The sequence below is a fragment of the Mus pahari genome, chromosome 5, assembly GCF_900095145.1.
Source record: "Mus pahari chromosome 5, PAHARI_EIJ_v1.1, whole genome shotgun sequence".
Lineage (NCBI taxonomy): Eukaryota > Metazoa > Chordata > Mammalia > Rodentia > Muridae > Mus > Mus pahari.
This window is the reverse complement of record NC_034594.1, coordinates 61282144-61305025: the sequence shown is the minus strand read 5'-3', so window position 1 is coordinate 61305025 and position 22882 is coordinate 61282144. Positions and strand designations below refer to the sequence as shown.

Genomic DNA, 22882 nt, shown 5'->3' with positions numbered 1-22882 from the left:
GAGTGGGTGGGTAGGGGGACAGAGGTGGGGGGAGGGGTATGGGAAACTTTCGGGATAGCATTTGAAATGTAAATAAAGAAAATAATAATAAAAAAAAAAAAAAAAAAAGAAAGAAGCCATGTTATATGGCAGATGAGTGTCACTCTCCCCAGAGCCAAAACAGTATGCTATAGAGTGAGAACCACTTCCCACTGCAGAAGCACAGTAAATTACAATCGTCTTTCTTCCCTTCATCAGCCAGTAGGTGGGGACCACGAGTGATGGAGGGGTGAGCGGATGAAGGGATAGATGGACATACCCATACGGATTGTTGAAGGCTATGGCGTAAACCACATTCCTGTGACCCTCCAGAGTGTGCAACTCCTCTCCAGATGCCGTGTCCCACACCTTGCACGTCCGATCGTAGCTTCCAGTGATAAAGCTAACATGGGGAATATCAACATTGCAGGGTGTGGTGAGCATGGCAGGCATTGTACTCATAGATACCTTGGTTTTGGCTTTCTGTTTGTTATTATTTTCCTACTTTTATTATCCCCTGGTATGCCTTTTAATATTGGAAATCATACATTCAGAACAAAGAACAGTTTCAAATTCTTTGACTTAAAAACTTACTAAATAAAAAAATCCATAAATCTATTTTTATTATATTCTTATACAATTAAAAGTATGCATTATGATGACTTCTGTGAAACTGCAAATTCTGCAATGCAATTAGGATGATACTTCCAGTTGTTAGATCATAACTTCAAACTCTATCATTCACCCTCTCTTCCCCTACACTCTACACTGTCTGTAATTACGTTCTGCTGTATAAAAATGCATGTCTATTTGACAGCTGTTTGGCCTGGGCTATCTTATTATAGCAATCCCAGTGAACTGATAATGCATACTTGCATGTCCGTATATGGGAACCATCCTTTTATCTCAACTTTCCTAACCAGACCCTCAGATCCGAAGCTGAGCAAAGCATTCTCTGAACACGGCATTGGTGATTCTAGGCATTGTACACCAAAACGCAAAGCTAGATAGAAAAGGCCCTCTTTGAACCAACCCATCCCAGATAGCCAAGGTGCTGCCCCTGATTGGCAGCTCCTGTAGCCAGGCAACAAGCCAGGCACCCACATGGTCTGCTCAGGTCTTCTCGGCTATAGCACTCTGGGTGCCTCTCACACAATAGTAGATAAACAAATAGAAAACTTGGGTCAGAGAAGTGGGAACAAGTGCTTGCATCCCTCCTCCGCAGTTAGTAGAATCAGGATATCCAAGGGATGGGCCCATCAGGCCTGTAACTAACTGAACTATTGGAGAAACCCTAAGAAATGTTCATCCTAATTGCCACAAATTAAAAAGAACAAGAGGACCTTACCAGGAGCCTGCTTTGTTGAGTGCCACATTGGTCAATGGCAATATGTGTGCTCTGAGAACCTTCAACAGAAGGAAACACCATTTATTTTGGACTCACACCAAATTAAGTCTATCTATTTTAACTTCAAACAAGCAGTGACTTTTGATGTATTCTTAGCCATATGTAGTAAATGGACAAGATACTCAATAGTCAAACAAACTAGGAATGAAAGATAAACTGTACTCTTAGTAGCCACAGACAATTGCAAGAAGTAACTGACTCACTTTCTGTCAATATAAATTTACTATTAAGATGAGTTGTGGTTACTGAAGAGGATTCCACATGGCACACTGTTTTATACACCCTACATATGGTTTTCTATGGAAATTTGAACAGTGTACATAAGAAAAAACCTTAAATATGTTTCAAATATATTTTACACTGCATTATTAACTAATTTTAATCCTAAAATGCCTCATTTATCTTTGAACCCCTACCATATCTATCAGTTAGTGGATGCTAAATGGATGGTCATTGAATAAATATAGTAACTGAATAGCTGATTGATTGAGTGGTTAACTGGGGTCAGCATCAGATAGATCTGCTTCTAAACTACAACTTCCTTTTTGCTATCAAATATGTTCTCTTGAATGAGAAACTACGGGTCACGGTAGATATACAGCTTATATTTGTGATAAAACATTGCCACCTACTGGAGAAAATGAAGAATGAAGCGTCTCATAGTCTAGGAACTTGACTAGATGGAGACCAAGGAGAACCTGTATATTTTTATCAGGTAGAACCAATGAATGCTAAATTGCTAAATAAGAATGTGATTTTTATAACGATGATGATGACAACAATACCTAAAACAAAATGGTAATTCAGTATAGCATGAAAAGAATCTTAGAACATTCTTAATTTATTTTAAAAGCTGTTCTTAAGTAATTTCATGGATGCATTTGTTATATTTCTAGTTTGTTCAGAAACATAAAGGGAAAAAGGCATACTTCTACTATCTTTGGTCAACAATTCACTGCTTGCAGTTTAGTTCACAATAAAGTCGAAAATGGAAAAATGTTGACATGTCATGAAATACAACTTCTTGGAAGTACTCTAACTAGAAAATAATTTTAATAATCTGAAAAAAAGGAGAAGTAATTTTACTTTAAGTCCTTCTTGAACTTCTCAAGAGTTAGTATTTTGAGAATCACTCATTCTTTCAACAAATACCTATTGGAGGGTTAGTCTTGGCAAAATACATGTGAAATACTAAAACCACAAACAAGTATTTTTCTAGGAAAAAAAAATAAAAAGTAAACATAGCAGGAGCGGCGGTGGCACACGCAATTAATCCCAGGACTCAGGAGACAGAAGCAAGTGGGTCTCAAAGTTCAAGGCCAGCCTGGTCTAGAGTGAGTTCCAGGACAGCCAGGGCTACACAGTGAAACACTGTCTCAAAAAGAAAAACAAAACAGAACAAAACAAAAACCCTATATTTTAAGAAAAGACATGACTCTTAAGAGACATCAAAAAGCACCCAATTGGTCCTTCCTGGCATTCCCACACACGCCTTCAACAGGGAAGGTAGCAGTCATGGTCCTGGTGTCCCCTAAGCACACCGTACCTTAAACAGGTAGAAGTTGTGGTCGCAATGCTGTCTGAGTTTCTCCTGAAGCCTTTGCACTAGGAGTCTGACTTGCTTTGTCCGGGACGCTGTGATCAGAGGCTCTGCTTGCTGGATCTCTCCTACTAGGGTGTTGACATCAGTACTGAAAATCACCCCAAATACATGCATGTCAAATTTGCATCTATGTTTACAACATGAAGAATTACGTTATTTTGAGCTGGGGAGGTGGCTTGGTGGGTAAAGGTGCACACTGGACAGACAGGAGGACCTGAGAGTGAATCCCCGGAACAGGACAAGCGCCAGCAATGACTGCGCTCCTCTTGATAGGTGGAACGTACAAGGAGACTTATTTCCGGTAGAAGAAAATCCAAGACCACACAAAGCCTGTAGCTTTTTTCAATTCAGTATGTTACTGGTCCATGTGACATACTGGCTCTGCCTGGGCAAATGGAGGTTTGCATAGGGTTTCCTACACGGTGAATCAGGGGTACTTTAACCTACAGAGAATTCCTCTGGGCTCACATAGAGCTTCAGCTGAAGGGGAGCTCTGGTCTCAAACTTCTGCCCATTCTCTGATGGTCCATCAGCCTTGTGAAATCCTTCTTAACTGGGGAAACAACAGGCTAGGTTGCATCTTTGAAACTCAGTAACCAGTACTGCTCAGAAGTGTTAAGGCTACCAACAAATAGGAAAGCCTGTGGAACCCATACAGATGACAGAAACTATGGAGACATGAAGACTGGGTGACCTACAGGATCCTGGCTGTGGTCCTGGGACACAGAAGGGAAGTAGGGCAAACCTCCGAGAGCCTGAGTACAGAATGGACTCGATGGGTCGATAGTAATGTCTCGATACTGGTGTGCCGGCTGTGACTATTCTACACGAATAGGGAAAGCTGGCCACTCTGTCTTCAATACATTCTAAAAGCTATTCTGGATTAGCCAGATCATCTTTCAAAACAGTCCTGCTCAGAAAAATGAAAAAAAAGTGAAGAATGGTCAGAGTGAGGACCTTTATGTTTTTAATAATAAAGTTGCATCCTCCCAGCCAATATCCTTATTGGGGTGTTCGCCTGAAAGGCTTTGGTATGAAGCACGTACTGCAGGGCATGGCTCACTTACCTAGGACTGAGCTCAAGTAAATCTATGCATTTGGTCTTTAATTCTCCACCTTTTTCATATTCCAACATAATTCCTGTAAAATAAACAAGCATGACAGAAAGAAAACCCAGAAAAGGCTAATGCACTTAAGAGTTCTTCTCTCTCTCTCTCTCTCTCTCTCTCTCTCTCTCTCTCTCTCTCTCTCTCTCTCTCTCTCACTTTTACTTTTCAGATTCTTAATGTTTTGTGTCTGTATTTGTATGTGGTATATGCACATGTCCATGTGGCTATATACCCATGCAAAAGAGGACGTGCACACACTTGCAAGAGCACATATATCAGGGTTGGGGAGCAGGGGTCAAGGTCAGGTCTATCATTCTCTACCCTATTTTTTCGAGGCAGTGTCTCTCAAGCTCATCAATTCGGTTAGAATGCCTTGCCAAAGAGTATCAGAAGTTTGCCAGGATTTGCATCCCGAGTGCTAGGATGCTGACGATTTTGTGTGGCACAGTGATCTGAATATGAACTGTCTCCCATCAGGTCCCAGGTATGCACAATTGGTCCCAAGCGGGTGGTGCAGTTTAGGGAGGTCACACAGAGCCTCCTTGATGGAAGTGCGTCACCGAGAGGACAGAGGCGGCGGTACCTGGGTCCCACTTCGTGTTCTTGCTCGGTTTCCCGTGACCATCCACAGCGCAGCCATACTGGAAGCCCCGAGCTATACTTGTCCTACCACATGCACTGGGTCCCAGTGGACAGAAACAGCCACGACAGAGTTCCAGTCCCTCAGTTCCCGCCCTACCACAGGCCCCAAGCTAGAAGAATTGGAATCCAGCAGCAGACAGGAGGACTCCCAGCACGTTCTCCAAGCTGATCATTGGAGGAAACCCATAGCAGCCATCCTAAGAGGGAAATGGTCAAGCTCGGCATGTGCCAAACCTGTCCACAACCACACGCTGAAGCGGTGCCGAGAAGCCTTGTGTCCCTTGTCCTCTAGCTAGTGGCACTGTCCGTCTCCTGCGGTTACCTAGGGGGTCACTTGGAAACAGCAGACATGGACTTTCGTGCCCCTGGCTGAAGTCGCAAAAGCACCAGAAACGCAAAGCAGAGTGCAGAGATGGTGTTGAGGGTCCTGAGAGCAAACTGTCTCAGCACTGAACCCCACAGCAAGGGACCAGACAGCTTTGCTATTAGTAACAAGGTGATGAGCCTATAAAACAAATGTTCTAGATGGAACCTTAATAATAACACCTTGGTGCTAAAGTCAGGAAGCAACTGTCAACAAATACCAATATCCAGAATACATTTTTTTAAAATCACTTATCATGCTGAGAGCTTACGAAGGCCAATAGCAAACGCCAGTATCAATGAATGATATTTTTCGGTTATCTGGTATACGTTTTAAAGCAAGTATCATTAAAGAGTGCCCCAGTGTGGGCTGGAAAGATGGCTCAGCAGTCCAACATGCACACAGCAGAGGACACTGATTCTGTCCCCAGTTCCCACAACCACCTGCAAACCCAGCTTCAGAGGAATCAGACTTAAAAACAAAAATAAATCTTAACAACAAACAAATGTTTCAACCAACTCACAGCAGTTGTATATGCTGGCATAAGGCTTTCCAAGGTAGGCGACATCCCAGCACTGAGGGGGGAATAGAGTCACAATTTCCAACCCTACCTGAGGAGCTATGGACAGCTGGTGACTCTTGCAGAGAAGGCCTTTTTCTTTCAGGGTGTGGTCCCTGGTAGGCAAGCTGTGCTTCGGTGGATGGCCCCACACTCATTCAGATACATAAATGGACAGGCAAGAAGCTGAGGGGTGGGTGAGTGTGAGAGGCATTGGAGGAGGCATGGAAAATGAATGTAATCAAAATACTATATGTGTGGTGTGTGTGTGTGTGTGTGTGCATTACATCTTCAAAGAATTAATAAAATACTGCATGTTTTAATAATTAATCACAAATCTACTCGTGATGTTTTATAAGAATGGGGAAAAAGTCCAAGCTCCACCCTGGCCTCTCTGCAAGCCGTTCCAGAGGCCACAGCTGAGCCTGTGTCCCTAGAGGCCTGCTGCTCCCTGGGACAACCATGTGAGATCCCAATGCCCCGGTCCCCTGCCAAGACAACTCTCCAGACAAGCCCAGGAAGACATGAGGTTGCTCGGTCCTCTCTGCAGTCCACGACTCTGCCTGCAATTCCAGAGGGGCTGCAGCCATGAGGAACCACCAAGTGAGACTCCCACTCTGATCCCTGCCTGCCAGCTTCTCCGAGCAAATCCAGCTGTGGTGAGTTCTGCCCTGTTTTCTCTGCACTCCATTCCCCACGATACAGCTCTCCCCACATCCCTAGAGGCCTGCTGCCACCTGAGACAACCAGGTGAGATTCCCCATGCCCCAAACCCCAGCCCACTGGGTCATCCAGCAAGCCCAGCAGCCAGGAGGTCCGCGATGTCCCCTTTTCGCTCCATCCTCCAGTCCACACCTTTTTGCAATTCCAGATCTGCAGTCCATTTCCTAGGCCACAGTTCTGCCTACATCCCAGGAGGCCTGCTGCCACCTGGGACAGACCTAAAGACACCAGGGACTACCAGCTCTGCCTGCATCCCTGGAAGCCTGCTGACACCTGGGACAATTCTAACTGCACTTCCAGAGGCCTTCTGCCATCAGGGACTACAGGTCAGCCAACACCAGAGACAGCCAGATGGCTAAAGGCCAGCATAAGAACGCAATCAACAAAAGCCCGGGCAATATGGCACCACTAGAGCCCAGCTATCCTGCTGTATAGCAAAACCTGAATATCCTAGCACACCTGAATCATAAGAAAATGGCCTTAAATCTAATAATATGAAGATGATAGAGGCCTTTAAAAAGGAAACAAATAAATATAAAGAAATACAGAAAAATACAATCATTCACTGAAGGAAATTAATAAAACTGTTCAAGACTGAAAATAGAAATAGAAGCAATAAAGAAAATGCAAAATGAGGCAGTCCTGTAGATAGAAAATCAAGGAAAACAACAGGAACTACAGATGAGAGCATCACCAACAGAATACAGGAGATGGAGGAGAGACTCTCAAGCATAGAAGACACAGTAGAAGAAATTGATACATTGATCAAAGAAAATGCTAAATCTAAAAAGTTCATGACACAAAACATCCAGAAAATTTGTGACACTATGAAAATACCAAAACCTAAGAATAATAAGAATAGAAGAAAGAAAACATTCCCAGCTCAAACACACAGAAAATATCTTCAACAAAATCATAAAAAACACCCCTAACCTAAAGAAAGATATGCCTATAAGTGTATAAGAATTTTACAGAACACTAAATAGATTGTACCAGAAAAGAAAATCCTCCTGTCACAAAATAATCAAAATCCTAAATGTACAGAACAAAGAAAGAATATAAAAGCTGCAAGGTAAAAGGGCCAAATAATATATAAAGGCAGACTTAGCAGAGTTACACCTGACTTCCCAACAGAGATTATAAAAGCCAGAAGGGCCTTGACAGATGTCTTGAATCCTAAGAGATCACAGATATCAACTAAGTTATATATAGGTGTGTGTGTGTGTGTGTGTGTGTGTGTGTGTGTGTGTGTATATATATACATACATATATATATATATATATATGTATATATATATACATATATATATATATATTCACTTATTGGACTTTAACCAATTTATTGTCTCTCAACATCAACAAACTCAATTCACAATATAAAATTTTATTCCAATAAAAAAGCACAGGTTAACAGAGTGGATGCAGAAACAAGATCCATCATTCTGCTGCATACACGAAATACATCTCAAAAACAAAGATAGACAGTATCTCAGAGTAAAGAGCTGAAACAGGATTTTCCAAGCAAATGGACCCAAGAAACAAGCTGGAACAACCACTCTAATATCTAATAAAACTGAGTTCCAACCAAAAGTAATCAAAAAAGATGGAGAAGGACATTTCATACTCATCAATGGAAAAATACACCAAGATGACTTCTCAATTCTCAACATCTATGAATAAAATGCAAGGGCACTCACCTTTGTAAAAGAAATATTACTAAAGCTTAAATCACATATTGGACCCCACACATTAATAGTGGGAGACTTCAACACCCTACACTCTCACCTGTGAACAGGGCATCAACAGAAACTAAGCAAAAAAATAATGAAACTAACAGATGTTATAAATCAAATGGTACTAACAAATATTTTCAGAACATTTCACCCAAACACAAAAGAATATAACTTTCTCAGTACCTCATGGAGCCTTCCCCAAAATTAAGCATCTAGTCAGTCACAAAGCAAGCTGCAACAGATACAAGATGATTGAAATAAACCCTTGCATCTTATCAGATCACCATGGATTAAAGCTGGACTGAAACAGCAGAAAGCCAACAAACTCATGGAAACTTGACAACTTTCTACTCAGTGACAACTGGATCAAAGACAAAATAAAGAAAGAAATTATTTTCTGGAATCTTAATGAAAATAAAGGCAAAACATGCGCATACCCAAACTTATGGGACACAAGTGCTAAGAGGAAAGCTCATAGCACTAAGTGCCTTCATAAAGAAATTGGAGAGATCTCATACTAGCAACTTAACAGCACACCTGAAAGCTCTAGAAGAAAAAAAAGCAAACACACTGAAGAGGAGTAGATGACAGGGAATACTCAAACTCAGGGATGAAATCAATAAATTAGAAATGAATGGAACAATACAAAGAATCAATGAAAGCAAGAGTTAGTTCTTTGAAAAAAATAAACAACATAGACAAACCCTTAGCCAAACTAACTAAAAGTCAGAGAGACAATATACAAATTATCAAGATAAGAAATAAAAATGGGTACATAACAACAGACAATGGAAACCCCAAAGAATCATTAGAGATTACTTCAAAAGTCTATACTCCACAAAATTGGAAAATATAAATGAAATGGACAATTTTCTGGATAGACTCCACTTACCAAAGTTAAATCATGATCAGGCAAACCAGCTAAATAGTCCTATAACCCCTAAGGAAATAGAAGCAGTCATTAAAAGTCTCCACGAAAAAAAAAAAAAAAAGTCCAGGGCCAGATGTTTATAGTGTAGAATTCTACCAGACTCTCAAAGAAGAGCTAAAACTAATACTCAAACTATTCCACAAAATAGAAACAGGAGGAACACTGCCAAACTTGTTCTATGAGGCCACAGTCACCCTGATAACTAAACCACACAAAGACTCAACCACGAAAGAATTTCAGACCAGTATCTTTTATTAACAATGATGTAAAAATACTCAATAAAATACTTGCAAACCGAATCCAAAAAACACATCAAAAACACCATACAGTATGATCAAGTCATACCCTTAAACTCATTGCTCATCCCCAGGCATGGTTTAATTTATGAAAATCCATCAACATAATCCACCATACAAGAAAACTGAAAGAAAAAAAACCACATGATCATCACAATAGCTATTGAAAAAGCCTTTGACAATATCTAACATCTCTTCATGTTAAAAATATTGGCAAGATCGGGGATACAAGACACGTACCTAAACATTTAAAGGCAATATATAGCAAGCCAATAGCCAACATCAAATTAAGTGGAGAGAAACTTAAAGCAATTCTACTAAAATCAAGTACAAGACAAAGCTGTCCACTCTCTCCCTATTTCTTTCCCTATTTCTTCATATAGTAGTTGAAGTTTTAGCTAAATCAGTAAGACAACTAAAGGAGATCAAGGGGATATAATTTGTAAAAGAAGTCAAAGAATTGATATCCACAGATGATATGATAATATACATAAGTGACTCAAGAAAAAAAATTCTACCCAACAACTAATAAAGCTGATAAACACATTCAACAAAGTAGCTGGATACAAAATTAACTCAAAAACAACAACAAAAATGTAGCCTTTATACAAACAATACATTATCAGAAAAAGAAATCAGGAAAACAACACCCTTCACAATAGCCACAAATAATATAAAATAACTTGTGGTAACTCCAACCAAGCAAGTGAAAGACCTGGATGACAAGAACTTCAGGTCTCTGAAGAAAGAAAATAAGAGGGATATCAGAAAACAGAAAGATCTCCTATGTGCATGGATCAGTAGGATTAACACAATAAAAATGTCCATCTTACCAAAAGTAATCTACAGATTAAATGGAATACCCATTAAAATTCCAACACAATTCTTTACAGACCTTGAGATAACTCTCAACTTCATATGGAAAAAAACAAAAACAAACAAACAAAAAAAACAAAACAAGATAGGTAAAACAATCCTGTACAATTAAAGAACTTCAAGGGGAATCACCATCCCTGACCTCAAGCTATACTACAGAGTAATGGAAATAAAAGCTATGATATAGAAACAAACAGGTTAATCAATGGAATCAAACCAAAGACCCAGAAATAAATCTAGACACCTATAGACACTTGACTTGTTACAAAGAAGCCAAAACCATAAAATGGAAAAAAAAGAAAGTATCTTCAACAAATGGTGCTGGTCTAACTGGATGTCTGCATGTAGAAGAATGCAAATAGATCCATATTTATTACCCTGCACAAAACTCAAAGTTCAAATGGATCAAAGACCTCAGTGTAAAACCACTAAATCTAATAGAACAGAAAGCGGGGAATACCCTTAAACTCATTGGCAAAGGAGATAACTTCCTGAACAAAACACCAATAGCTCAAATTCTAAAATCAACAATTAATAAATGGAACCTCATGAAACTGAAAAGCTTCTGTAAGGCAAAAGACACCATCGATAGGACAAATGGCAGCCTATGAAATGGGAAAAGGTCTCCACTAATACTACATCCAACAGAGGGCTAATATCCAAAATATGTAAAGACCTCAAGAAGTTAGACACCAGCAAACCAAATAACCCAATTAAAAAATGGCATACAGAGCTAAACAGAGAATTCTCAACATAGGAGCAGATGCAGAGACCCACAGTCAGACATTAGAAGGAGCACCGTTGGTCTTCTGGAAGATGTAGAGGAAGGATTGAGGGACCTGGAAGGGACAGGGACTCCACAAGACCAACAGAGTCACTAAGCTGGACCCTTGGAGGCTCCCAGAGACTGAAGCCACCAACCAGAGAGACATAGCTCCGCACACATGTATGTTGCAAATGTGCAGCTTGGTCTTCATGCAGGCCCCCTAACAACTAGAACAGAAGCTGTCCCTGACTCTGATGCCTGCCTGTGGATCCTGTTCCCCTAACTGGGCTGCCTTGTCTGGCCTCAGTGGGAGAGGATGTGCCTAGTCCTGTAGTGACTTAATGTGCCAGGGTGAGTTGGTATTCAGGGGGAACCTCCCCTTTCTCAGAGGAAAAGGGAAGAGTGTGGTGGGGGAGGAGCTGTATGAGGGGGGGCTGGAGGGGCACCACAATCAGGATGTAAAGTGAATAAATAATTAATGGGGAAAATGTGGCAGGACCTTACTATAAAGGAACATATCAGACTAAAAAAATGGGGGAAAAAAAATCTCAGACTTAGGCTGGTGAGATGGCTCAGCAGGTAAGAGCACCCGACTGCTCTTCCAAAGGTTCAGAGTTCAAATCCCAGCAACCACATGGTGGCTCACAACCACCCGTAATGAGATCTGACGCCCTCTTCTGGAGTGTCTGAGACAGCTACAGTGTACTTACATATAATAAATAAATAAATCTTTAAAAAAAAAATCTCAGACTTATTAAACAGAACTTCTTTAAATGAATCAAATGAAAAGTTTAAAAAACAAAAAGGATGATAACTTGAGGAAAATATATTTGTGGTTTGTCTCAGTCATAAAGATGACTAAATGCATTATCTGTGTTTGTGAACACTTAGAAATCAAAGATACTCAACCCACCCAACAGAAAGATAAGAGACTAGAGCGGAGACCTCATCACATCCCGGTCACATGCACTGCCCGCCCGGCTCTTCTTCCTCCCTGGGACCTTCAGTGCCTCCAAACTCAAGTGTGGGCCACAAGAGCAACTTACACTTTCCAGACACCTTGGGACAATAAATATGCTTTTAGTGTGTAATAGTTTCCATGTTAGAGTTGAGAATTTTAAAACATTTCAGTGGTTTTTATAGCAGATTCATCACATACCAGCATGACAGTATACTTAAAAAAAAAAAAAAAAGTAGCCATGTATTCCCCCATAGAAACCGACTAGAACAGCGGCACAGCAGTTCTAAATACAGCTTCAACACGCAGCCTAATTAAAACCAGCTGTGTTATCATTCCCACTTCGGCATTCAAGTTCCTACCGCACATATGCTCTTTTGGATGAAATACAAGAAAAAAGATGGTCATATGCAGATATGTAACAGTTTTTTAACTTTCAAATGATGGTGGTCCCTCATTGCTCATCAGTATGATACTGAAACTTAACAGTTAAAAGTTCATTCAACTATCAAGTGATAGCTGCACTGTGCCATTACAACCACTTTGGTGAGTTCTTTGATATACAGATACATGAAAATCTAGATTTTTCCATGGGTTTTTGTGTAGGCATACCTGTAAAAACACTCATCGGATTATGCATAGCCTCGAAGTGTTCTCAGACTCTAACATCGAGCTTCCAGTTGACCACATCTGTTCACAGCACCTCAATCTGTCATCAAAAAACCCTCTCTGCTGGCAAACCATCAGGATCATGGTGGTGGGGACAAGCCTTCTGAACCTCTCTCTCTTTTTTTTTTCTTTGAAAGATCAAATTTTGTCAATGGCAAGAAATACGTAAGCTTTCAGTAGAAACTTGAAGGTTCATGCTTATTATTTTTCAAGAAAATGTCTGCCAAATGCCTCAAATCTGAAAAGCGTCAGTTACTGTCAGTCTTTCGAGTAAAAAATGACTTTCAAGGGGTAAGAGTTAGGTGGGGTGCCTCATTCTACATCTCACAACCACAAATATTTTCCTAAGAACCACCGTGATACTTGCTAAACACATGAACGTGGTACGTGGTTGAATATGTGCCGTCAGACTCCTTATTTAAATTGGCGCTTCTTGCCTTTCTAATCATGACCCTCAGAGGTACCCAATCATGAAGCTCACACCATCTACCTCAACTACATCTTCCTCAGACTTTTGCAAATGCTCTCCCTCTTTCTTTTTCAATGACATTGTTCCTTTACTCTCCTATACTGGTAAACACTAAAGGCTCTTAGAGTCCCTGTCCAAGGACTTTTTCTTCTTTCTCACTCTATTACCAATTTGTCTGTCTGTCTGTCTATTATTTATCTAATTATCATCTATCTGTCTGTCTAGCTATCATCAATCAGTCTGTCTATCTTTCATTGGTACTTGGAAATGTCATCAATACATTAACCAATACTTGTAATTATAAACAATTACAGTTCTCTGAAGTAGACCTCTTAAGTTACAGACATGTAGGTGACTTGCCATCATGCTAAACAAACAAGGCTCTTCTCCCAGCCCTGCTCCTCCTTTAAGGTTCCTTCTTGGTGTCACAACTTTGGGGGGAATTCATCTCAATACAGTCTTGCAACACTTGGCAAAACCTACACAGCTCACCCAAGTAACTTAGAAGTACCTTAGAATAGAATAAAAACAAAAAATATTTGGAATGCTTTCAGTGACTGATGGACTTCCCAGAGCCTTCTAGCACAGGAGAACACTGAAGTTAAGGGGATATTTACCATAGTTTGTTTTGGCATTCCCCCACCACATCAGGAGGTAATTGTAGTAAAGATTTGGAGTCTGACTCTAGTTCTATAGTTACAAAATAAACGTAAAGATATAAAATGCTCTAAGGAAAGAAAATTCTAGTTTAGAGTGAAAACCCATAGCCTTTGGCATGATGATCTTTTCAGCAAAATGTGGATATTGACATTTTTCTCATTTTATTAGTTCTTTGAGAGGCTCATATGATGTGTTGTGACCATACTTCCACCATTCTCCAGGTTCTCCGCGAGGTACTCCTTGCCTCCCTACCCACTCTAGTTTGCATCCTGAGGTTTTCATTAAATCCATCACATTCTAAAATCATTTAAGACCGTAGTTAAGTGCACTATGACATAGAAATAAACTGAATGGAGTTTAAAAGAACAATTCAACAATCGAAGGTTGAAGTTTGATAAGAAATGTGTGCATATTAACAAATGAAGATGCAATTAATAGAAATATGCCATTTACTATTGCAAAGGAAATAACTGGGTGCCTGACTGTAAAATCAAAGAGAAACACACAATATATCTGAACCATTTAGCAACAACCAGAAAAATATGACAAATGCAGAGATGGCATTCTGAAAGACATGTCAGCATTGTAAAGATGACAAATGAATGCATGAAGCTGCTATCATGAAATTTTTATGTTTGAAACGGTTATTGTTTTACTATGCAACACAATAAGTATAGTTCTGATACAAAATTAATCACCATGATAGAAATTATCGACATGTTCAAGTAAGGTGAAGAGAGCATACAGAATTAACGAGCAAACAATGTGTTGTTTAACAAGTAATGATGCAAAAATCCATTGGATTTTTGAAAATAAACATATATATCAGTCTGGAGAGATGGCTCAGCAGTTAAGAGCACTGACTGCTCTTCCAGAGGTTCTGAGTTCAATTCCCAGCAACCACATGGTGGCTCACAACCATCTGTAATGGGATCCAATGTCCTCTTCTGGTGTTTCTGAAGACAGCTGCAGTGTACTCATATACATAAAATAAATAATTCTAAAAAAAGACCTTGTCTTAAAAATCTTTTTTTAAACATTTACTGCCACACACATACAAAAACATGCTGCAAGTTGATTAGAGATGTTAAATTTGTAATAAAATGGCATAGGTTGAATAATGGAACATATTTACATTTTATATTTCAATATCTATAACCATTTTTAAGTATGTGAAACTCAAGAGTTAAAAATGAAAATTTTGAAAGAGACTTTTGCAATTAATTTTAAGCTCCCACACAGTAAAAACGTGGATGACATTAAAAAAACAAACAAACAATTATCCGGGGAAAGATTTCGACTCTGGGAGTTCCGTACGAAGAATTCTAAGCCTGATATTAAAGAAGAAAAGCAAACAAAAGGCATGAGTGGTTAATTTGGAAAAATAAAAATACAACAGACAGTGATGAGTAAATGTCAAACTGAGAGTCTCTGTCTCATTAATGAGAATATACACAATAAGAATCTCGGCTTCATCAGTGAGAGAAAAATAAAAAATATAATTTTCAGAGACTAATAAAGATTGTGGATGTTAGTGCGACTCAGTGGTAATGGGCCTAAAAATGGAGCTCATACAACTGTATGAAGTGACTTTATCAGAGGATCACGCGTCCTCCAAAGGACAAGAGCATGCTTAGTTCTTCTTCAGTGTGTTTTTAAAGATTTAGGTCTAATAAAATGTGCCCATAAATTTTAAAAAGAATAAGAAGACTGCAAAAAACAATAAAGAAAAGAGAGAAAAGGTGAAAGGGGTTAACTTTGTTAAGGTATAAACTCTTAAGGAATGGGGGCTCCGCCTGATTACCTGACACACAAAAAAAAGATACAATATTTTGAACTATGTAAAGCCTACTTGAATGCAAGACACTGTTATCATTAAAATAGTTTTTCTCTACTGTGACCATAGGGTTTTACATTATATATAAATTGACGTGTTGTGTACTGTTATTGAGGAAAGCAAGCATTCAGAAAAAAACATTGTCAAGTAAAAGTTATAAGGCAGAGGTTCTCAATCTGTGGTTCTCAATCCCTCTGAGGGGTTGAATGACCCTTTCAGACAAGTTGCCTAAAGCCATCTGAAAACACAGAACAGTAGCAAAAGTACAGTTATTAAGTAGCAGCAAAAATCATTTTTTGGTCAAGGGTCACCACAACATGAGGGCACGTATTAAAGGGTCACAGCATTAGCTAAGTTGAGAACCATTGCTATAAGGATGAAAAAAGTAGTACAATAATCTATGCCTGAAAGATTGGGGAAAAACTGGTAATAAGGACACCTGCTCCACTATGTTCATAGCAGCCTTATTTATAATAGCCAGAAGCTGGAAAGAACCCAGATGTCCCTCAATAGAGGAATGGATACAGAAACTGTGGTACATTTACACAATGGAGTACTACTCAGCTATTAAAAACAATGAACTTATGAAATTCTTGGACAAATGGATGTATCTGGAGGATATCATCCTTAGTTAGGTAACCCAATAACAAAAGAAGTCACTAGATATGCACTCACTGATAAGCGGATATTAGCCCAGAAACTTAGAATACCCAAGAAACATTTTGCAAAATGGGAACAAAATACCCATGAAAGGATATAGGTACAGAGACAAAATTTAGAGCTAAGATGAAAGGATGGACTATCCAGAGACTACCCCATCCAGGAATCCATCCCATCATCAGCCACCAAACCCAGATACTAATGCACATGCCAGCAAGATTCTGCTGAAGGGACCCTGATATAGAGGCCTCTTGTGAGGCTATGCCAGTGCCTGGCAAACACAGAAGTGGATGCTCACAGTCAGCTATTGGATGGAACATAGGGCCCCCAATGGAGGAGCTAGAGAAAGTACCCAAGGAGTTGTAGGGGGCTGCAACCCTGTAGATGGAACAACAATATGAACTAACCAGTACCCCCTGAGCTCGAGTCTCTAGTTGCATATGTAGCAGAAGATGGCGTATTCAGCCATCATTGGGAAGAAAGGCCCCTTGGTCTTGCAAACTTTATATGACCCAGCACAGGGGAAGGCCAGGGCCAAGAAGTGGGAGTGGGTGGGTAGGGGAGCAGGGGCGGGGGTGGGGCATAGGGGACTTTCGGGATAGCATTTGAAATGTAAATAAAGAAAATAATAATAAATTAAAAGAAAAAAGATTGGGGAAAAATAGAAGCTGGCACCCTAAATTATACAACCTAGTGTCCTAAGAAAATGAATTTTTAAAATAAGCAAACGAATTTTTCAAAAGATCTACTCGGCTTCTATCTCTGTTCACTACTTATCTTGATTCCTTCAAAATGAGCACTTTAGGCTGTGTCACTGTGCGAAAAGTGTCAAGGGAGTGTGTTTGCCCTTCTCACAGCTCCTGAGCTCCAACCAGAGCTCCAGAGAATATACAAACAAAACACAGACAAAGGTGCTGATAGTGTACATCTCCCCTCAGTGATTTGTGTCCACACCTCAGTATTCTCCATCTTCTCCTGGTTGTCAGTCACTGTGCAATAAGCATAATTCTGGAAGCATTTTAGAAAGAAGCCTCTACCCTCAAACATCACCGGTGCATCAAGAAATAGTCATATTCTTTACTCAGGACGGCTGAAGCTTTGATGGGAACTTGGCCAGTTTAGCTGTTGTGTATTTAGTCCTAACCAAAGAACAAGGAACTGGGCACAGAACAACAAAGGAGACACAGGATGCCGTAACGAATTGGTGGAAAGGCTCAGTCAGCACATAAATTTCAAAAATCCAAAATCTTATCGGTTGGTGAACCAATGCACGTGACAAGCACAAGCAGGAAATGATCTACATTGACTCAGCCACATCCTGCTACGTGCCCTTGGCCATCAGGTATTTAGGTCGGGACAGGTTTGATTTAGTACATGCTAGCAGAAGGATATCCCAGACTTGTAAGTGGGAGAGCTGAAATGAGAGCCTCAGAAGACTAAACAAAATGATTCTCTATATAGACCTGATGGAGTACAGGAAGCATTCCGTGTCGAGCATTTTTATCCCATATGATAATGTTATTAAAACACCCACTCGCTATTCAGTAGTCTGGAAAACTTGCATATCAAATACCACCCCGAGGATTGGAATTTAAAAGTCATAAATATCTAATTGTGCTAAACCATGCAGCCTTGCTAGAAAAAATATAATCATTAAGTCAAGCGTGACAGGTCAGATTCTGCAGCCTGCGATGAGTCTGAGACTCCTGCTAGAATACTGGCTGTCAGAGCTGGATCAAGAAGAGATCAGATTTCTCTGTTCTAGTCTCATTTCAGCTAAAGTTCCAACATCATCCTTGCATGTCTCCTCATCAAGCTAGCTTATTCAACACACATGTGGCTGGATAGTTTATGCGCTGAGCTCTATGTAGCTGCTTAAAATAGATGATAGACAGAGTAGGCAAAGTCCTTACTGGAATTCTTATCTTGTGAGGAAGGCTAAGCAGGAAAAAAAAAAGAAACAGTAAAAAGTAAGTATATTGGATTGACATAGCCCTGGGGTGAGGTGGGGTGTGGTGTGGTAGGGTGAGTGATAAAATCAAAAGTCTGGAAACTACCTTGGGAAGATGGAACTTTTTAGAAAGAGAAGTTATCTAAGCTTCACTTGATATACCTGTGAGGAAAGGGCTAAAAAACTATTTCAGGAAAAAGTAGCACCGGCCCCGGGGACTCTTGGGTAGGACCATGCCCAGCTAGTCCAAGGCACACAAAACAGAGTGCTGTTGCTAGAGGGGGACTCAGAAAATGTTGGTGTGAGGTGTGAGAGAGGCAGAAGGATGAGGTCCTGCAGGAGCCTGGATCTCATGGCCCTTTGCCTTTGAGATTAAAAATAAATAAAAGTGTACGAGGAGCTGGAGCAGCAGAGTGACTTGTTCAGATGGACACTTCAGCAGTCACCAGGTCGCTCTGCTGACATGGGGAAAGGTGGAAGTTATAGTAATAGAGAAACAAATGTAATGAATGAGGCTTCTGATATCTACTAATACTGGTGTGATATTGGGATAATATTAAATCAGATGGATAGAGTGAGAAAGACAGGGACAGAGACAGGGTGGGAGGGAGGGAGGGAGGGAGGGAGGGAGGGAGGAAAAGTAAACTGACAGAACGACTCATCAAACAAGATATGAAGGGGTGGGAGGGGGGCAAATAGGAATTAGTCCCAATTTTTGTCCTGAGCTAGTATAGATCCAAAGCTGCAGCTGAAATGGGAGAGACCATGAGGAACTTATCCCATGTTTACACTGAACGTGCCTATGAAGATGTCAGATAGATAGCTAGGTGCTCTGGACAACTCAGGGTGCTTTTTCAGCCTTGAGAATAGGTGAAGATGCCCAGCAAATGAATGCAAATGGGTAAGAGAAGTTTGAAGTCAGAGGTCTGGAACATTCCAAACTAAGAGAGAGGAGCCAATGGGACAGAGCAAGGAGTCATAGTGAAGTGAAAGGGTGACAGAGTGCTCATCTTAGAAACCAAAGGGTAGCCATGTTCATCCCACCGTCTGCTGCTCACGACTGGGATTTAGGGGTTCCCTGTAGGCGCCAGACAGTAAAGTGAATCACACAAAGAGGTAAGAATGAAAAACCCTGTGCAGGCTGACTTCATCAACCTGGATCAGACCTTGAGGAGTCTGGTGCCAGCTCGTTGTCAGCATATTTGAAACACAGCACAATTTCCAGGTAACAGTCAAACCAATCAGTCCAGTTCCAGATACACAGTAAAGCTTAAGGTGTGACTACATAGAAACTCCTTTACAAAAAATAAGTGGCCATGGGGATGAGGTCTACAGCTAAAAAGCCTAGAATCTAATGTGGTCTCTAACCAACAGCACCGAAGTCAGCAGGTCATAAAGTAAGAGTGACAGACATCTCCCCTAAGGATGAGTAACGGTCTTCGGAGCAGAGAGTCTGAAATAACCATTTAGGGGAACCTGGGTGAGGTCTGCTTCCACAGATAGCAAAGAGGTCACCAAGTTGTTAACAAAATCCACTCTCAGGTTTCTGGATGGCATTTGACTTTATCTCTTCCACTGAGGAGACACCCCTGTGTGATTAACATTTCTGGATCTCTTGGTGCTTCTCTTCGAGTCCAAGGACCTCTGTGCCCCCAACCTGAGACAAAAAGGAGTGGATTCAGAAACATGGAGGTCAGTGGGGAATCGTAAAAATTACAGACTCCAGAGCACAGTAGCAGTGAAAAACGGGAAAGGAGCTAAAGTCAGAAAGGAGAAGGTCAGGACCCGTGGCGCTCAAAGCAGCCCTGTGCTGAAGCGAAGGGACAACAAAGGTGATAACTGAAAAGTCAGCAGAAGGGTGAGGTCAGTGCTGTTGACTGACAACTTGATGTATCCAATCAATTCACCCCCCAAAGAAAATGTCTAATGTGTTAGGAACTGGCTGCTCAGGCTTCAGAGCCCACATTCCTAGCCTGAGCTCCGTAGCCGAGGGATGGAAGTGAGGTGATCATTTATCAGACTCTCTCCTAGAGAAACACCATCTCACTAGAAGCAACTTTGGAGGGAGAGAGGGTTGGATGTATCTGGCTTATACATACCTAAAACCATCTGTCAATGCAGGAAGTCCAGACAGGAGCTCAAGCAGGAGCAAAGTCAGGAGCCATGGTGGAACACTGCTTACTGGCTTCCTGCCCATGGCTTGCTCAGCCTGCTTTTTTATACAGTCCAGGCACCTGCCCAGGGTTAGCACCAGCCATAATGGCCTAGGTCCTCCCATATCAATTATTAATTAAGAAAAAGACCATGGATTTGCTTATAGGCCAATCTGGTGGGGAGTGCTGGCAATTGCTAATTGAAATGTCCTCTTCCCAGATGACTCTAGCTGTGTCCAGTTAAGAAAAAAACCTAACCATCACAGTGTCATATGTTGATAAATATAACAAAAGCAAAAAAAAAAATGGTATCCAGGAAGTCAGTAAGAGATGTGGAAAAGGTAGGTTTCTGTGGGTCAGTTACATTGACTGAAACAAAATAAAGAGAAGCAAGCCATTGTGAGGTTTAGGGAAGCTCTGTCCAGAAAGGAGACAGCGCATGACAGACCTTCCTGTAAGTTTTAGAAGAATAGGTCAGAGACCTAAACTATAAGATGGCAGAGAGTAAAGTTCTAGAAGTCAACAGAGCAGGCTGGGCCACTTCTTTCAGGCTGTAGATCTTACTCTAAGCCTAACAGGAGCATAATAGGTGATTGTTGGAGGTGATGGGTTCAGATTCTACTGGCAAACAGTAGATGAGACTCAAAGCCAAGAAAGCACCTGAGCAGACCCTGAAGTTTCCCAACAAGAGACGGGGCTGCAATATGTCAGCAAATGGAAAGGATACTTAGTCCAACTGGGAGGGGAAAGAAGGCTGAACTGAGAGTCACCAAATGTTTTGGAAGTAGAGCTTATACAATTTATTGGTAGATGGACAAGACTGAGCAGAGAGGGACGGTAAGAGGTGTCACCGGGGAGTAAAGGATGTCTGTGTAGCTTCTGAAGAAAGAAAAACTACAAAATGGTGATCCTATCCCCTGCTGGCAGGGGACAAAGTTCAAAAGGAACAAAATCAGGATGGCCTCAAAGAAAGGAAAAATAACAGCCTTGAACATTAGACATTTCAGCTAAAGAATGTGGGCTGCTTTGCTGGGGCAAATGAGACACGTGCCTTGAGATTCCTCAAGTTCAATGTGTCATTGAGCCTTTGTAGTCAGCCGCTATCCTGAGCCAAATTGTAAGGACTTTGTTGTACATATTTTTCGCTGTATTTGCTCTTTCAGTTACATTTATTTATTTATGTTATGTGTCTCTGCACATGCACACACAAGAACACGCACACATGAGAGCCACAGAACATGTGTGCAGAGGTCAGAAAATAACTTTCCTCACTGAGGCCCTCCCCACCCCACCCCCGACCCTTTTATTTTTAATTTGAGTTTCTAGAAGCTGAGAGTTCTCCTCCTATTTTGTCCTCAACAAGTTGTATTTCAGTTACTCTCTCATGGTGAGCAAACTCCCCCTCCCCAACACATAACTTACGACCACCAGAAAAGCATACTCTACACTAAAACAGCAGCATTTCGTGGGCTTATTTCACAATCACCAGGTTGGAATCAAGGATTCTGGCCTTCTTTAAAGTCACATGGCGAGGCACACAAAGCAGGTTAAGTTGTAGGTTCATATCATAAACTGATTTCCTAATGCAGCAGACTGGAGAGTGTGACAAAGGTGGTGCGCTCAGTGGAGTATGAGTTTTTCTTTTCACGTGTCCTTCGCTAACTTGATTATTAAGACTTTAAAATAACAGGAGGTTCATCTCTGTCGTTCCAGAAAACACAGGGCATCACTGTTCACTACCCCTCAGCCCCTCCCTCCTCAGACTCATGACTTACTAGAAAGCATTTAAAAGTTTAAAGACTTTCTCAAAGAGTCACTTAAAAGATTTAGAGGAGCAGTGGCAGTATGAAAAGGTGGGCGACCCAGATTGGGGAGCTCTGGCTTCCTGTCCCACTTGGTCACTCAGAGCCCTTCCCCGAGTCCCCGCCCCCTCCTTCCTCCCAGAACATCCCAGAATGGGAATCCAGGGCCCAGTGGTGGGAACCCCGTACCTGGTGGGTAATAGCGAAGCAAGAGGCTCTTAAGCTTCATTTTCCTACTCTCCTATCCTGAGGGGCTTCGTAGCCATGGAAACCAACAAACAGCAGTAGGACGCTGAGGCGCGTGCGCAAGCTTTTCTGGGCGGGTACGGGAGAGCCCAGCGGCAACCCAGAGCTGGGTAAACTCAGCTTGCTGCTCAGCTTGCTGCGGGGCGAGCCATCTGAGGAGCAGCCAGTGTTCCCAGTGTTGACATCGGTCCACCACATAGAAAAGAGTTAATTCTTTAACTGTTTAAAATTTCCCCAAATCGACTGATTATCTTAGCTTCTTTTAGAGTGAAATAAAAAGAGTTGTGGAAAATAAAATGTTCGTACAGTTTTCAATGAAGAGCAAATACAATTATGCAATTTTTTAAAATATCCCAGAAATTTATTTGATGTTTGCTTGAATACATTTTACATAGAAATATTGGGATTGTTTGTGTTTGGAGCCCCTGGTAAATCTCTGAACCATAAAA

General features: G+C 41.0%; 1 protein-coding gene across 3 annotated transcripts in view; it reads right to left on the bottom strand.

Annotated features, from left to right (window-relative positions):
• Daw1 (dynein assembly factor with WD repeats 1) overlaps positions 1 to 22453 on the bottom strand; it is a 50405-nt gene extending 27952 nt beyond the window's left edge. For 2 of the 3 annotated variants that reach the window (XM_021198968.1, XM_021198967.1), the window contains exons 1-5: positions 22377 to 22453; positions 4097 to 4169; positions 2973 to 3117; positions 1367 to 1425; positions 299 to 421 (exon numbers count right to left, since the gene is read on the bottom strand). In XM_021198968.1, coding sequence (XP_021054627.1) covers positions 299 to 421; positions 1367 to 1425; positions 2973 to 3117; positions 4097 to 4169; positions 22377 to 22416 — 440 coding nt within the window. In that variant the 5' untranslated portion in view covers positions 22417 to 22453. Of the gene's footprint in view, positions 1 to 298; positions 422 to 1366; positions 1426 to 2972; positions 3118 to 4096; positions 4201 to 22376 lie in introns of those variants that run through there. The other variant, XM_021198969.1, reaches the window with a different exon arrangement.
• Between the last annotated feature and the right edge of the window lie 429 nt (positions 22454 to 22882).